This window comes from Melanostigma gelatinosum (assembly GCF_949748355.1).
Source record: "Melanostigma gelatinosum genome assembly, chromosome: 2".
NCBI classification, from domain to species: domain Eukaryota; kingdom Metazoa; phylum Chordata; class Actinopteri; order Perciformes; family Zoarcidae; genus Melanostigma; species Melanostigma gelatinosum.
Window position 1 is genome coordinate 20,614,959 of NC_136635.1, and position 18,192 is coordinate 20,633,150.

Consider the following 18,192-nt stretch of genomic DNA (forward strand, 5'->3'; position numbering starts at 1 on the left):
CACACACACACACACACACACACACCAGCTGCCCTGTCTTCATCAGGGCAGACCAACGGGCTGTGTCATATGTGCCAGAAGTGTGTTCATGTGAGAAACTGGTGCATCCAGGCCCTTCCACACAGGACGCATTAAACGATCCCGCGATCTACACCTGGGTTTAGAGGCAGTCACCTTCCTCTTTTACTGTTTACCGTGGGCAAAGGCAAGCAAAAGGAAAAGCTGCACTTTATAAGGTCTGAAATAAATCCGCCGACCTGAGCTGAATCCTGACCCAAAGCTGAGATTTGTCTGTGCCGTTTGTCTCTGTAAATGCTATTTTTCTCCCCCACTGACATTATTGTCTGCATTTTATAGACACTGTGACTTTAACATCATAAACATCAGTCCGCATAAAAAGGTTTTCTGCGATATAAAGGAGGCTATATCAACACCCTGTACTACTCTAGGCTACAGGTTGTGTACCGATGACCTGTTCATAGCACCTTCATATTGGGTGCTTGCTAACGATAGTGATGAACGTGTCCACGTTTTGGAGCTCTGAGCTTCTCTGTGAGTGTCCTGACTTGATTTGAATTCGGTAAACGACTTGTAGCACTGTGCCGCGATTTTTAAAGATGACTGTTCCACTCGCTGAAACATTGGGAACACACAACGTGATCAATCAGCTGAGTGAATCAGACAGAAGCGTCTCGTCTCGTGATCCATTGAGTTACTAGATGACGCTCTATGGTGGCCTGTGCTGTAAAATGCTGCAGGGCCCTGTAGCCTAGTTTTAAAGGCACTTCAAAGTGCACCTCTGCCAAATTCCAGCTGGAAAAATGCCAATTTAGGTCACTTTTAAATTTCTCTTAGTTCAAGGACACTACAAGGAGAAGGCCGTGCTTGACGTATATTCTGTAATCCCTTAAATGTCACGGGTAGAGAAGCACTGGAAAGCTCCAAGGCCAAGCAGGGTGTTTTTTTTTCTATTTTCCTTTTTACAGTACTGCATACCAGTAATTATAAATGGAGGTACGATTATCAGACTTCTACAACTACACACAGCACTGTGCATAGCTCGTGGACATAGCTACCGGTAATCAAAAATGTATGATTATAGTGCATTTGTCTTGAAAAGAAACACAACCAGAATTTTTTTTTATAGCACTTAAAGCTCAGAAGCACCTCCTAAGAGCACGCAGGTTGTTGTTTTTTGTCGACTGTCGACTGTCGATGCCTACTGTTAAATAATGTCAAGATATGAATTGTTTTGTTTCACTGTGTCTTTTGGTTCACTATTACTTCTGTACCTCCAGCTACATCTCCTCTCTCCCTGAGGCTTAATCCGGTGTGGACACAGACCATCCTAACGGCAGACAGGTGTAACTAATAAGATTAATAACGGCTGCATTCAGTTTAGGTGTTGCAGTGCCAGGGCCTAGCTATTGTGCGCGTTGGCTCACTGGCACACCTAAGTGGAACGGAACCATCATTAATGCCATTAGTTACACCTGTGCTTTTATGTAATGACCAGTCAAAACCCCTGACACGAAAATGGCTATCATTAAACAAACAGATGTCCATTTGAAGTGGGTGTACTGGCATTGCATCAAATTTGAAATGTTAGCCCACTGCTGTCAAATATGGTGGTTAACCTTCTGCCAGCCTAATGGCCCAGTCACACATGAGCTCATGACAGCAATATTTCACACCGGCACATCGGTATTAAAGCCGGTGTCACTTTGTTTACATCCAAATTTTGGTTCGGTCCGAAATCGAGAATGACACATGTTTAGCTGCGTGGCCGTTGGGCGTGATTTCTTCGTGCGTACTGGGAGGTAGCACTGGCTGGCACAGCACTGCAGTCACAGCTGCAGGTAATTAAGTAATCAGTACTAATGTTTATTTATCTCTCCTGCGGTGAGGCTGGAGACTCTTCCACTGATTACACATGCCAGCATCATCACCTGGAATTGGGTTGCTGCAGCTATTTATCAGTCCATTGCCATCCATCCTTAGATCCTAACAACTAACCTGGCTCGTTTCAAACTAGAGAGTTGAGATGAGCTTTTGTAGATGCAGGCATAACTTATTTTTTGACAGTGAAAAATATGCACATCACAGTTTGTAGCAGTATTTAGAATGAGCGGGAAATACAAGATTATGCTAAGTCACCCAACGTTATTTGGTCATATAGTCTAATAATTTTGGCATAATGTTTTAGGTTATGTTTTTTGGTTTACATCATTATGAAACAGCATCTTTATCAAGTGTTGGTCAAATATGAAGACCATGTAGCTTTATACTTCAATTTAAATAGGTCATACTCCATTAGCGACCATCGACAATAATCGCTGTTACACATGGCGGCATGTGTAAATATTTAGTCATAAGTAATCTCTCCATGCTAGTTTGTGTACATAGTTATATTGCAGTGAGGAAAAATGTGTAGCCACTCTATTTCTGTTTGATATGGCTAATATGTTTGAGGAAAAATCAACCATAACGTGCTTTTGTGCATGCGTGTGTGATGTAAATCCTGTCTTTGCTAGGTCAATATCATTCAAGCCAAATGGCAATTTCTTTAAAAGCAAAAAAGCACACTCACAGTAATATTCTGGGAAAAGACCCTTACGGTACATTTTCTATTCTATTCTGGTTTGTTTGAGCAGAAACAAAAGTCCACACTTGGCTGGAGTAGCCTGATAGTCCACTGTTGGTAATGTAGGAATGTATGTGTGTGTGGTACACGATGGGATCTTTTCTATCCACATCTGGTCTCTTCCATCCTATCCTTGTTGAAAAACAGATTATCTGGTGCAACAACTCCCACATGATCCTCCACTGAAGCCCCACTAACAAACACTACCAGCTGAGTGCAGTGCCAAACCAAGTCAAGACACCTTATGTGGAATTAAATTCAGGTCAGCACTTGCTGAGTGAATGTTTTTGTTTCTGTAACACCAGCGAACCCCCGATGCCGCTTTTATCTTGCCAGCCGGAAAACAACTTCTCTCTAAACCAGACAGTACGTCTGCAAGATGTAATCGCTTTCCCCAAGGCTGCAATTTGAGCATATTGCAATGACAAAACAACCGCCAGCTTCACGGTCGAATACATTAGCTGACGTTTGCTTCAGATAGCTTTGCATTATATGCAGCTCTAAACTTTAGGTGAGCCCCGTCTCATAGCGCTGCGAACTTTTCAACAGTGAACACTTACCGGCATTGTAATAGCGGTCCAGCTTCTCCCATAGGGGCTCATCCTCACGCTGGAGATTGGACAGTTTGAGAGGTTCATAGATGGAACCTGAGGAGACACAAATCTATTACAAACCAACTTTAAAAAGTGTTGCAGTTACTAATAGTCTTTTCTACAAAAAAGAATGCCTTTGTTGTCTCATGAATCTTTAAAAAGTAAAATACTAAAAATGATTCTCAATTATGGCTCTTTAACAACATTATGCCTTCATGAACAAACTGAACTGAGGTAAAATTGATTGTTTTCATCTTAGCGTTACTTAGTGACGTTTTTTCAATCTTGAGACAAGAGTGTTATTTCATATTTCATTTCAATGTGTCGATAAAAAAGGTCTGCAGTCAGCAGTTGCTTGTGAATACCTTTTTTTTCATAAAATGATCCTATTCACGAGTAATTTAATAAAAAAAATAAGAAGTAAATTTAAAAAACCCAATGCAAAGACATGCCATCAATAAACTCTGTTTTCACTGCAACACATCGCATCACAAAGGGCTCAGCACACAAAACAATATTCAGGTCCCGAGCTGAAGATTGAGAGAGCTGGAGTTTGAGGGAAGCCCTCATCTGTTAGACTTTCTCTATTTTCAGACACTTTTCCCTCTGCTGAGATTTGCATTTTAATAGGTTCGACCTTGGGTCAATACCACAGGTACTGAGAAATTCACATTCTGGCTGAAATTAGCATAATTCCCATCAGCTTAAATGTTGCAGGGGACAAAGCCAATCCATCTCTTTTTAAAGATAACACTCTAAAAGAGGAGGCATAGAGGAGGTTCAATACTCCAATTTTAATTTCTAACATGAGATCAGACAACTGTGGGTATTCGGCGTTTGGCTGGTTTTAAACAATCCCATGACTAACTTCAGAGATGCAGCGCTCTGACACTAATATAGATGCAGTATGTCATATGACCTGATTAATACTGTACATTTATTTGGTGTCACTTCTGGGTCTCTCACATTTACTGTGGAGGAGCAAGGAGATTATTCATATGGCTAAACCAACATAACACACACATGAGTTTTGCCAACAGCCCAAAAGAGCGCGAGCACGTGGATGCCTTGTGTTTTGCTTTCTCGTGATCAGAAAATAATAATCCTCTCTGGCCTTCTGTGTGTGGCCGACTGCATTGTTTTCCTCTTTTGTGCCGCCACTACTTACCAACTCTGTGTGCTTTCCGATGAGGCCGGGCACTCGCGGCCACTGAAGCGGCCATTCTCAAAAGGTGAAATTAAGGCCAATCGTCTCTCTCAGCTAAATCACAAATCTACAGCAATTCACAGGAAGGAGTTAGTAGCATAGCGTTAGATTTGACGTTTTAGACATGCATCAATCAACAATGAATTACACCCTGGGTGATGAGGATCATGTACAGCAAGCAAGGAATTACAATGCATTGTATATGCTTAAGAATGCCTTTTAGCAGGTACAGAATCCCCAAACGACAGCAGTTATTATGACACTACTAGATGATTTGTGGAGGTACAATGTTAGGAATTCTTTGTTTAGCACAACGCAAAAAAACAGCAGTACGAAAACAAATAAAGTACGGATGGAATAGCTGACTACATTTACAATCAGTGTAGTCTGTGAGTGAATTTGGAATAACCTGGTCATAATGTATATCGTTTTTCTCAGTTGTATCACTTAAAAAAATGGTGACCCTACAGTTATTGTGAAGGTTTTTATTTATTTGTTGTTGTTGTAATCCTTGCAATGTACAACAACCTTCAAAGTTGTATGATGGGATCACTTTCCCCCGAGAGCCATGCTGACTACCAGTGCAGTGATAGCACAGTCTGCCAGCTTCCACCACGGCCCCACTACTCACAACCACATGCAGCGCGCACACAGTACAGTTAACTAAGGGGTGAGATGTAACAGCACAGGGGAGACCTGTTGAAAGGCTCTTAAAATAGACCCTGGTTGCTGCACATTTACACCTCTGACCTTTCATGCTTGTACCGTCAGTGCAGTGGACAAATGCAATGGGCAGATCAGGTCAATTTTAACCCGTGTAGAGTGGCTTTACAAACACACGGTCTCACACAAGCACAACAGAAACAATCGGACGTGTCACGCCGCACGGTGTCATGCGAAGTAATAAGTCTGACCTGATCTTTTTGATCGGGCTTTGAATTCCAAGAGTTTCCATCCGACATCTGCAACGCTCGCCATGTTTACACACTGTCCAATTCTCCAGAATGTTAAAAGATTTCCGGTGACTTCCTTCAAAATAAAATGGAGGTGGCAAGGCTCCCGAAGAACAACATAAGTATACACATTTGAAGAGGCCTTTTAATAGCACATTCGTGACAGTAAAACGTTTAATCTCATATTAATGAGTATCATTGTATTTTATTTGTTTAAATGTGTTCACTTTACTTTCTTATGATCCTGATAGTTTGATTTATTTTGAAGATTAACTTCACTTCCGACTTAGCTCTAGCTAACCTTTTCTAGCTTGATGCAGTTATCAACTTTCAAACTACCCGTAGCACGACACTGCCGTAAACGAGGAAACTCTAATGTCGCATTGTGTAACGCAACCCTAATTCCGGTGCATTTATTACACCTCTTTCTAATACAATACATACAGCAGAGCGGCTATCTAAATTATAAAATAATATTGAATCTATACATCATTTAATCGAACGAAGCTGCTATTTCACGATGCCATAAAGCGGTGTGCCGTAATACAGTTAGTGTTGTGAGGAGCTGCACCTGCACTAGAGGAAGGATGTGGAGATTCAAATTCAATATTTGGGCATTTTTGTTACTTTTTGTGGGACAGTATAGCGCATTTGCTCTTCAAGATGTAACAGCCGACCTTTTCGGTGCCGAAAATTATGGGACAGTGGCGGCGTTTGGAGATTTTTACGCGGATAAACAGACAGACATCTTCATCATCAGAGGACGTACGTTAGAGCTTCAGTAACGTTACCTTGCTCTATGTCGTGTTTTCACACGTCACGTATCGTGTTATATATTTACCTTTTATAGTTTGTCGAACATGGCTCCGTGCTTACAAGTCCGTCGCTATATTTCTTTGAAAACGATTTAATGGTTGGAGTGAAGATGGAATTAGCTGTGTATACATGCCCATGTTGACTTCTTACTGTTTCAGAGACTGAACTGGTGATCTTCTTCGCTGACTCGAAAACACCTTACTTCAAGCCCAAAGTTAACATCTCAAAGGACATTTTCCCGAGGTACATGCCACTTTCAGGGCTATTTTCCTTTCAATACATTCCAGTTACACATTACGTCCTCATTTCCTCTTTTTTTCCCTGCCAGTACTGAGGAAGTGACTCACGTTTCAGGGTGGCAATGTTTACTCTTTGGGAGGAGGGAATAGCTCCACATAAGAGCAGAGTCATTGTCTCTCACTTTAATGGACAATCTTCCTGTTCAGGGACACCGTCATCACCAGCGTGGTTCCTGGGGACTATGACGGAGACTCCCAGATGGATGTCCTTCTTACAGCTCAGATCCCGAGCTCCAAGATGACAACTGTGTTCATCTTTTGGGGGAACAACCAGACATTAGGTACAGCTTTAACCGCGAATGGGTGCTGAGGGTGGGTGGGGGCCAGAGAAAACTCTGATGATGTGTGTAGCTCACACAAATTAAGATTGGAGTAGAGCCATTGTTGTTGTTTTGCTCCACCTGCAATGACAAGTGAGTGTGTCCGTTATGGAGGTGTATGAATCTGATGTATTTGGGAATGATAAAACCACATGTTATGAACCATATCGACAGATTTAACAGAAAAGAAACTGTGGTGATGCTCATCAAGCAAACACATTAGTTACAAAGTTTATACAGATAGCAAGTATTACACTGTTCAGGGTTTTCTTTTAGGAGCACTTAATTATAACAGAAAATAAAGAACCTGAGTCAAATTCATCAGCCCCCCTTTTGCTGGAAGACAGGCTGTCATTTTTGTTTTTTCATATCAGATTTCCTCATGTGTCCAAATCAATATCGAACTCAACTTTGCTCATAGCTGTTGACATTTGAACCAAGTAAAATCAGTTTTGCACTTGATCAGAGCGATGGCTTTCTACGCTGTGTGGGCTTGTTGAAACTGTTCTTCTTCTGCAGATGTGAGTGGGCGGCTCATGCTGAACAAGACCTTTACAGATCAACCTCTTGTTATGGAGTAAGTATCAGTCTGAATGGCGCTTGCATAAGTTCTACTGTGGATGAGTGCAAATGCAAAAACATATTTAAAAGACTTTATATGATGCAGTTGAATACGACAGCATAGAGATGTATCTACGCCTCTCTGACAGCGTCAACAGGGTTATACGGTATGAACATAAGCTGTTACTTCAGTGCACGTTTTAATAAAGTGGAACTCTGCCCACAGTTTCAATGGGGACATGATCCCGGACATTTTCGGAATCACCGATACCACACCACCCCTGCTCACCGAAGTGTGCTATCTCACCAAAAGGTAATGTAATCATTCTCAAACTCGCTCAGAATTTTGTGTGTTTTATTTCTGATTCTCTCACACCTTGAATTGCTTTCTAAAATGTGCAGCTTTGTGGTTTCTTTGCTCCCCTTTAGGGTTCCTGTGTGGGGGAAAGCACTGAGTTCATCTGTCAACATGCGCAACCCTCACTCCAATGCTTTCATTGACCTCAACAAGGACTTCACCGCTGGTGAGTCAAGTGGTGTTTGAGCAATGTCTCACGAATGAGAAACCAATGTAACATGCATACCCGTCAGGGAAGCTTTGCTCTACACGCATCGGTGTTATCAGATCTTTGCCTTTTCAGCTACGAAAACAGACCACTTTCTTTTTTTTAAATCAACAAAACTTCTTTAATTTTCAACAGCAGATGAAGTGAGCGTAAAAGGCCGTTCTATAATGGAAGAACGAGCTTTTGTACAATGTGACAGTCAGCGTTTTCCCTTCTAGAATGTACATATTCAAGACACTAGGGGAGTTATTACAAAGCCCACCACTGATTATTATCATCTGGAATATTACATTTAGCATGTTTTCATTGTAGCTATTTAACAACACTGAGCACATAAGTGAACACAGCTAGAAAACCAAACGTACTCGCCTCCCCTCAGACCCCGCTGTGTGCCAAGCACCTCGCATTCTTGACTGCACATTGTGCCACCTGCCATTCATCATAACTGGGACCTGAATCCCTTTAGCCTTACTGTATTTTGTTCTTCCACGATGGACTTTCAGTGTTTTTCTGCGTGAATCAATAAGTGTCATTAATGTGTTGGAGACAGCAAGGTGTAGAACAAGACACTCAAGAAACTAAAGTGGAACAAAGAACAACCATCACTGAAATGACAAATCCTTTTGGGGCATCGGAACATTAAAATGGGGCGTAAGTCTGCACGTTAAAGCCGATCGATAAGTTCCTGTTGTGCAGTGGTGGAAAGTATTCAGAGTACAGTTACTTGCGTATAATTTTGAGGACCTTTTAGCTTTAATTGAGTGTTTGAGTGTTTCTATTTTCAGCTACTTTGATTTTTCATAAACAAAACATCCCTCTTAGATACTGATTAACTCATATCTTCATTTTTCATATATGATAGCATCATCTCACAAGAGACATTGAGTCGAGGAACGAGCACTAGTAAAGGCAGTAGTACAAATCTGGCCAGTTGGATTGTTAAAAACTTGACAATTAGTTGAAAGAATAAATGTCACAATCTGTGTGGAAATTGCACTTTTAAAACACAATTTCCAGCACAAACACTCTGTAGTTTAACAATTCATTGCTTTTATTTATTTATTTATTTAGGAGGACTGTATGGTGCACAACCAGCAGCTCATGTGCAGTTTCTTCCCAGTTTCCGCCTCATTTTCTATTTCCTGGTACATTTGAGCTGCCAATGCCACAAGAAAACCCTGCTTACATTAGCAGTGCTCAGCATCTGAGTTTATTAAAAGATCTGCTGTATGTAGAAGAGCAGTAACACATTTTCAGATGCTTCCTGGTTGGTGAATTCCTTCCAGAACGATGCAGCCTTCTTGCTTGCGACATTCCTTAAGAACTCATAGGATGAGGAGATTGTGTAGTTGTGAACTTGATACCCGCAGGCATTGCCTTCCACAATGTTTTCTCCCCCGAACTCCAAGAACCAGTCAAGTGACCAAAACATCCGTCGAAAGCCACCAATTTTCAAGTTGACTTAGAGAGAACGTAACAGCCATTTTCTTCACCAGTGAATGGAGAAATCACCTCCTTCTTGTTTTACAGCATCTCACTCCTGTCCTTCTGCCCACCACGTGTAGCGCTGTCACTTAGACTTACGGGAGGATTTTTTATTTATTTTTCCCCCCTCTGGAAACTAATCCTCGTGTTTAAGGTAATCAGAGAGGATTTAGTCGTGTCATACTCGCAGCAGGTATCTTTCTGTGCTGTGTGGTTTTATTCCCAGGGCTGTCACAGTTTAACCAGAGCAGATTTTAATGAACATTTAATCTGTTTAAGCATTAGGAGAAAGTCAATGAACTTCCACTTTTTTTTGTGGCAGACTTAAATATGTTCTGGTAGCAATATTTGGTGTTTTGGGGTTTATTTGAATACAGATTGTACTGTTCCTGCAACTCATCAGTCAGAGTGATGGCCTGCACAGCCTTTCTCTAGGAGTCACCTCTGACTTCCTTTTTCACACCCATGTCCCCACACACACACACACACACACACACACACACACACACACACACACACACACACACACACACACACACACACACACACACACAAGGACAGTGGTCATTAAATCCTCGTGACCTCCTAAGTGTGTTCAGCTGCGTTCAGCTCGCTGCGGGTGGATGCGCAGAGCTCGAGGAGGAGAACCAGTGGCAAAAGAAACCCCTACTGTTGGCTACATCTGGTGGATGTCAGACTCTTTGGCTGCCAGTGTGTGTGGGGGCATGCAGATGGAGAGAGAAGAGCCAAGCAAGCAGGCAGGCAGGCAGGAAGGGAAGGATAAATAAAGCTGAGTCTGAGAGGACGATGAGTGGTTTGAAAGAAAAGGATGGTAGGAAAGATAAAGGGCAGAGGAGGGAGACGAGCGAGGCGCTGGGCGAGTCTTCTTCATGGCTCAGCTCACGGTCTGCTGTGACCACCTGCTACTCTAAGCGGGACCGGCTGGGGCACCACAGTGCAGCTTAAGCAGCTTTTAAAGGAGCTGTATGTAACACTCAGAGCATTAATATAGCAGCACACAACTATTTGCGAGGTAGAGATATAGCGGAGTAATGGCGTCCCGAGTGGAGAATGAAGATGCTCTCCCTCGGGGTGTGTTGTCCGAGCTTCTTCTTGCTCTGTTGCGTCCTTACAATCTAAACGTACAGCCATTGGTTAAGAAAGGGGGGAAAAAGCCAAGTATAAGCAGGACACAGCCGATGTCTGTATCGTGTGTTTATGGGCTTAAATCCAAAGTGAAAGCAAAGAGAATACGACTTGTATCTTTGTTTCTAGCTCAGAGTGATTTAAAGATGCCTTGCCATTGTTTAATATTTATGAGCATAAAATGAGGGATGAATGCACATTAATCTTATACATCTTAATTAAAGTCAAGCAGAGTTGAGTTACTGTGGAGAATAAGCGTGAAATACTCGAAAATGCAAATTGCACAAACGGGGAAAATGATAGAAATGAACCACCGTCTTTGAATTAAACGGAGGCAGATACTGGAGGGGCACTTGATGAGTTAGTCTAAAATGAGTGTACAGAGAAGGGACAAACTAGATCTACTAAACAGCCAATCGCAGAACAAAGACTGCTCATGAATATTCATGATGGCAGTGGGACACCTTACCTCTCGGGTGTTCATGCGTGGAAGTGTCCCGCCTCTCACCTCCCAGTACAGTAATACAGTGGGCTACTTTGTTAGCGTGGTCCAAGGAGGCTGAGGGCTGTTTCTGGGGGGCCCTCGTCACGACTCCAATTTCAGTCCAATGTCACAGCTGGAAACAGTCCCATGGTAGTGTATTGGCTGCCCTCACTACATCAGCACTGCCAGAGAGAAAAAAAGAGAAGTCTGGAATTATTTCCTGGCCGGTGTCGAGGCCTCATTTAGCCCGCTTATTGTACTCTCCAGCCAACCGACCTGGAGACGACACACCGCATACAGCTCGTAATCTCTTTTGTTATTATCGCGCTCCTCCAGCCAGTGTCTTTAACAGCGGCGCATTCATAACGGCTTTGCGTTCGTGCTCTTTTTGCCAGTTATTTTGCCTCTGTCCTCGCACATTGAGGGATTTCAGGTCTCTTAAAGGAAGTTGATTCTCCCCCCCCCCCCCCAGCTCACTGTATGACTGTTGTACTAAATCTGGAGTTCATAGTGTAAGCAAAGACAAGACAACGGAGTGGAAGAAATATCACATGAGAGAAGTTTATGCGGCTTTGCACATGTCCACTGAGTTAACATGTCGTCAACATTTTGCCAGAGTAACATTAAGCTGGTCTAATAGTCGGCGCCTACTGTGGAAACGGTGTTTCGTACAGTATATTGCTGTCTTTTCTTTGCACCACAAAAGCAAAGACATCATTAAGCATTGAGCCGGCTTTGTAGACGAAGTTGTTCTGTTCTGGTTACTCCTCACCACAGTGACAACTAATTAGCAGGAAAACGGCTTTTGCAGGACAGCCAGGAGGTTCAGATGTATACGATACACTGATGTGAGCAGGTGCTTCAATAGCCCTCAAAGCGTCCGTAAGCATCAAAGCCAAATGACCACAGATATTCGCCCGTATTACTTCGGTCTCCAGTTCAGGATCACGGTATCCCACAGGGGCCACTTCACAACATGTGAGATCAGAAAGAGCCCCGCTGGGCAGGGAAGCTGTCTGCAGCAAGACGGGACCTTGTTTGAGGGGGAAAAGGCAGTAATTGCAAAGTAATTATAGATGCCATTTTGAGAAAAAAAACATGCCCAAAGACGGCACTACTGGCAATACAGGAGCCATTGCTAGGCAACGGCTATGGTAATGGTCTGTGCAGTATCCAATTAAACTGGCTCTGTGTCGAAGTGGCTTGTTGATTGTCTGACTAATAATGTGGTGGTGGGGGCAAGAGAACAGATTTGCCACCGAACAAGGGCGGCCAAGAAGAATTGATTATACAGGGATTAAGTTCAATTTTGATGGCAGAGTCTGGCACTTTAAATCGCCGTTTTGGTAATCGGAGTACTGTCACACGGAGAGGAGGAATATCGCAAGGGTTTTCGACAATAGAACTGGCAATTTCTTTCTCTCATAATGATAATAATGATAATTGCTTCCTAACTACTTGTTTTTCTCTCTGGGTCTGTGGGGGCCAAACTACTCTCCTCAGGCCAGCTGTGGCCCGCTGGCAATTTTGAAAAGGCCTGAAAGCTTTCATTTACAAGCCGAGTTCAGAGCTGAATTGAATGACCTGCTGCCATCAAAATGAGTACTATAGCAAGCAGGGTCACAGCCCAACAGAATTCATGGGCCCATGCACCGAGACTCTCGATCAAATAGCTTGATTTGTTTGTCACTGATAGGATCTGCGTTTGTGTGATTGCAGAGAAAATCCTTATGTGATTGACTGTTGGACTGTCTGATTTGTGGAAGTGCTGAGAAAAACTGACGAAAATGGGCAAGTGTTTTTCCAATATTAAATTTTTTTTTTACATTCTCACAAATCAAACTACTTGGGCGAGTGTTTAAAAAGCATTCTTTTCTTCGGTGGAGGAAAAAGCTGGTGTGGATAGAATGCCAAAGCAAAACATAATTGATTTGGTTGTATTAAGATATCTAAACCGGTCTACACAAAGCACAGAGAGAAGCATATCCCAGTGCTAAACCCTCGGCAGCCACTGCCACATGTAGCCGACGTCTTCATAAACACATCACTTGCATTCATTGCTGTTCCTCGCATTGTAAATTTCCCCACATTCTAGAGATCTGGAGTGAGCTCACAGGCATGTTTGGAGCGCCTGGTGCAATGCGCCAGTCCTTTTGAGGTTTGTCGTTTGTAGCATTTCCGCCTCCAGGAACGCTGGCGCAGCGTCAAACGGGCAAAGGAGACGCTGGGTTTATTTTGATGAACATGTGGGTTTTTTTTTTTTAGCAGATAAGTGAATAGTAGGAATGAATGAGGCAGAACATTGTGAGCACTGTGACTGTTGCCTGAGGTTATAATGTCTACCCATGTTCTGTCCCAAAATACATTCCCTTGTCAAGAAGAGAAATGTACACGGACGTATACGAAGGGTGGTGCTAGATGTTGATGTGAGTCATTTCTTTTTAATTTACAACAACCTGAACTGACAGTCCATTCTCTTCCCTCGCCCATCTCATCAAATACACTCTGTGCCCATTGGTGTCTGATACAGACCCATCGAGGCACCCTTTAGAGCAGGGGTCTTCAACTAAAATTCCAAAAGGTCCAGATTGAGAAAATCTCCTCGCAGTTTTCAAATTTAACTGGATGGATTATAAATAATACATAGAAATACATAAATAAATGTTCTTCTCATTTCAAGTACAATAAGGGCTGGATGAAAGAATAACTGACATAACAGAAAGCTTTTGAAGAATATGCATCTTAAAATAAAGTACTTCATTTTAGAAACATTAATTTCACTGAGTTGTCCTGCAGCTTTAAATTCAGTTCATTCAGGTGTGAAGTGATGTCAATAAAAAAAGTCACAATATAATATTTTTGTCATATAAAAAGATAAATCAGGCTACCGAATTTTTTGCTTTGCCTCGTAGTGCGCTTCATTTGCTGCTTTTATCAATAGTTACGGTTTCTGAACATATGAGACATGCTGGATTTAACTGCCTGTGGGAAGAATTAACATAGAAGAGTCTGTTCATTCTTGCTTGTAAATTATATTCTCTCTGAACACATTTCTCTTTTTGGAGAACATCATGTGAGATAACTTCTCTGATTCGCGCAATTTTCCTGCTCTTGTTTATATTTCCTCGTCTCTCCCCCGTGTGTCACGGTGTGTGTAAACCTCGCTCAGTCAGGAAACGTGTCAGAATACTCACATTTGATTGGAGGAGCTGCATCACGTGATGTGATTTACAACGCATTGATCGGTGTCTCCTGCACCGCTGAACAAGTACCGTAACGGCTGAATAAGATGCACCGCTTAAAAGTAAAAACTCGTTGCCAAATATGTATGATTCCGAAATATCGATTTTAGGTCCTGGGTCCGGATGCAACTGCGTCTGGGTCCAGACCGCGGTCCGCCAGTTAGAGACCCCTGCTTTAGAGTATATATGGGACACATTGGGCTTTCAACTACCTCCTATTATCTTATCTGCATCATTAGACGGTCGACTTGTGTATGTGTTTTGTCAGTCAACCTGCCCTACCAATCATGTACTGTACGTGTTCATACATAAACCAGACAATCGGAAAAAAAAAAGAAAAGTAAAAGCCATGCTAGTGGACTGACTGTATGGATGGCAATGTCTGCCTGTTTGTTGGTCGCTCCACCACTTTGGTACCAACTGAAATATTGCGAGGGATTTGAATGGATTGCCATGACATTTATTAAAGACATTGGTCGTCCTTAGAGGACGAAATCCACTGACTTGGGTGACATTTCATCTTGCACCACCAGTAGGTTAAAATGATTACATATCCACTGAAATATCTTAAGATATACAAGATGGATTTGCTCTAAACTTGGCACTGACATTCAGGGTTCCCAGAGGATGTATCCCTGAACTTATGTTTTTGTCCAAATACCTGCAAAACGATTGCCATTCCCATCGCAACACTATCTGGCCTTGGTCATGACTTTGGTCTAGCATTCGGTAGCCTTGACTACAACGCTAATAGCTGCGTCCGCTGCAATTTCTAACTGGACAGATGTTGCACAATGTCGAGGCACAACTGCGTTTGGCAGTTCCGCTGGTTCTGCAACAAGCAACAGACTGGCAAAGTAACTACAGAAACATCAGTGCTAATGCGGACAAAAAAAACATATTTTGATTCACTGTTCTACAGTTTTTACTGCAAATCGACATTGTTAGCGTCTATAGAGACGGACGCATTGAAAAAAGGTCCCAGGAATAACGTTGTAAAGCTAAAACCTCTCACTGTGAACAACTCCCTCCTGTCAGTCCTCCCCGGTGTCTCCATCCAAAACACCTGGCAACATCTTTTTAATGAAAGCTTTTTAAAGTACCACCTGGGGATCCACGTTTTTAATTACAATACAAATAGATGTGTGACTGTGATGAGCAACATAATGTGATAGAGATTGTCCGGATTAAATTTAATCGCGGTGTTCCCAGAGACAAAAACAGAGTTATTTTCAGAATCCGAATGGATCATTACCAGGAAGAGGCAACTATTTCTTTCCCCAGATTGTCAGTAATTATTCTTGTGTTTTGAAAACAGTCAAAACTAGTTGAATTCGACTTAATGCACACAAATCTGTGGAAACTTGTTTGTAGGCACAAGGACAGAAATAAGCATGAAGTATATAAATGTGCCTCTGATTGAACACTATTTAGACTGCAAAAATAAAAAGGCAACCAGTGAAATTGGCAAACACTTAGTACGAACAATATTTTACAATACGGCTACATTTCTCACCTTTTACATTTCATATCCACCTTATCATCCGCAGCTCTCCGCTGACTCGTACGCCTGGTCTGAAGTAAGCGTGCACCTTCTCACCACACATCCTTCTTCTGTGAAAACCAGTTTAGATGTGGACATTAAAAATACAAAAAGCCCCCGATGCACTGGGAAAGGTGCACTTAACTGCCACCAGGACAGGCCATTTTTAAACATTTTTATAAAGGCACAAACGTGGCTTAATAAGCACTGTCGTCCCAGTCTGCAGTATGTCAGGTTTTATATTTCTTCATCCTCGTGCAAAGCCGAGTGTTTTTACAACAATCTTAATATGTAAAGTGCCCGCTGTGAATGTAACTAGATTACGTTACACAAATAGAAAACATAGACTTATCATTGTATTCGATATGCAATGCACATCACTCCTGATGTTGGCAGGCTACACTGGTGCACGTCTTGTACACACACACACACACACACACACACACACACACACACACTTGGTTCCAGTCCGCTAAATGAGCTTTACTCTGCTTGTTACAGTAGTTCGGTGATCAGTTTCTATTTGCACGCACATGTGGGGCATAAAGGAAGTGAGCAAAATAGCGTTGTGTGTGTATGTATGAGAGGGTTTGGCCATAATCCTCCCCATAGCTACTGCACCTACGTCGTTCCCTGTAATGGTTTTAGGAGATTATTTCCTCCGGGAATAGCATTGCTCCATTCTACGCCGGCGTGTTTTGCCATGTTTGTGAATGAGCTGTTTGGATAGATCCGGGTGGAAGTCACACAGTGTGGAGTTAGAGCTACATATTGGCTTAGAGACGGATTTATTCTGCAGATCTTTTCACTTTCTTCCTGGCCTGGATTATTCTGTGTGTGTGTGTGATATTGATTTATGCATGTATATATTCATATAAATCAGCGTGGTTGCCATGACACTGATGGACAGCATTCGGTCTTTATTTAAATTGTTGTAGCCTGTAGCCTCTATGTTGTAGCCTCTAGGGAAAATAAAATAAAAAAATCTCTGAAAGAGAAAATCATTTGAAGAGAATCGTTCAACCCTCGCAGCCTCTGTGAGACGTTTTAACTGAGGGGGAGAAATTGACTGCCATATCTCGCTGCATTAACAAGTGAAGTGTGCGTGTGTGTGTGAGTGCACAGCTCACCCTGAATGTTCTCTCTCCTCGGACAAGGTAGCGGTACAAATTCTAAGGTATTTCTCCCGCTCCTTCGTTCGACACTAGAGTAAATCGTGTTTGTGGGCTTTGGGCAAGTTTGGAAAAGCTTGTTTCACAGTCCGATGGTTCCTTGCTAGCAGAGGGACAGGGGCCACATATCAATGGAGGTGGCCGGTGAAGATCTTTGGCTGCAACCCCCACACCGTTCCTCCTTGCACCCTCTAAAAGGTACACGCTGACATTGTGCGTTTTATCGAGTAACTTACTGAACTCCTATTAGATTGGAGCCGCACCCATGTTGGCGTCTTGTCATCGTTTGGGTTTAATAGTTTCACTGATTACTTTTAGGCTGTGCAAAGACTGGTGACCAGTTGGTCTGTATGTTTTCAGAGTAACCTTATCGTCTGGATCTCAGCGGTGAGGGAGCGTTGCCTCCCAACGTCTGTCGGAGGCAAAGTGTGTGTTTTCACCGCTGAGGGCTGTGACATTTCCGTCCCTCCGTCCAGCTGAGGCATGGATCAGTCCGAGGGTTAAAGACGGCGGGGAACAAAATCGATGCACACAGACGGACACAGAGGGCTTGACTTTGCTTACAGCAGGACGGTGCACGGATGGACACAAGACGCACAAACACAAAAAGAAGCATTCGCAGGCACTTTGTGCTTTCATCTCATTTTGCCTCATTACCGTCAGCCTCATGCAAACTGCATCACACCCACACACACACACCAACAACAATTTAAACACACATAGTGGGCATTGGAGCTATGGGATCAGTCGGCATAGCGGCCTTCCTTGAGTCCATCTCCCCAGCAACCCCGCGGGAATAGAGCGCACAACTGTGTGTCTGCACGTATATGTGTGTGTGTGTGTGTGTGTCCTTTTGACAGCCAGCAGGGTATAGGAGTCACAGCTTGTTTACTGAGTAGCAGGCTAACAAATAACCTGCTATGGGGCATTAGCGACACGACAAAAAGAGAGGATAAGCTCTGTCCGTCTGTCTCTCTCGTTCCCCCTGTTGTCTGTAGTTCCCACTGTCCCGCATCCTCTCAAGTTGTCCTCTTTTTCTCCGGATTTTCGCCTCCTGTTGCCCCGCCAGCAGGCTCGCACAACCCTTAATGGCTCGGAGCTGTGGTGATGAGTGAGGCGACGGCACACTTGCACAAACACACACGCGGCATATTGGACACT

General features: G+C 42.9%; 2 protein-coding genes across 4 annotated transcripts in view; one reads left to right on the forward strand and one right to left on the reverse strand.

Annotated features, from left to right (window-relative positions):
* phkb (phosphorylase kinase, beta) overlaps positions 1-5,434 on the reverse strand; it is an 88,081-nt gene extending 82,647 nt beyond the window's left edge. For 2 of the 3 annotated variants that reach the window (XM_079284610.1, XM_079284611.1), the window contains exons 1-2: positions 5,359-5,434; positions 3,205-3,291 (exon numbers count right to left, since the gene is read on the reverse strand). In XM_079284610.1, the coding sequence (XP_079140736.1) occupies positions 3,205-3,291; positions 5,359-5,422 (151 nt within the window). In that variant the 5' untranslated portion in view covers positions 5,423-5,434. Of the gene's footprint in view, positions 1-3,204; positions 3,292-4,405; positions 4,512-5,358 lie in introns of all 3 variants that reach the window. The other variant, XM_079284612.1, reaches the window with a different exon arrangement.
* A 523-nt stretch (positions 5,435-5,957) lies between these two features.
* LOC306790350 (T-cell immunomodulatory protein-like) overlaps positions 5,958-18,192 on the forward strand; it is a gene marked incomplete at its 3' end in the record, with an annotated part of 52,543 nt that continues 40,308 nt past the window's right edge. Inside the window, exons 1-6 of the mRNA XM_079286548.1 lie at positions 5,958-6,162; positions 6,372-6,456; positions 6,660-6,793; positions 7,352-7,409; positions 7,620-7,706; positions 7,823-7,917. Coding sequence (XP_079142674.1) covers positions 5,985-6,162; positions 6,372-6,456; positions 6,660-6,793; positions 7,352-7,409; positions 7,620-7,706; positions 7,823-7,917 — 637 coding nt within the window. The 5' untranslated portion in view covers positions 5,958-5,984. The remainder of the gene's footprint in view (positions 6,163-6,371; positions 6,457-6,659; positions 6,794-7,351; positions 7,410-7,619; positions 7,707-7,822; positions 7,918-18,192) is intronic.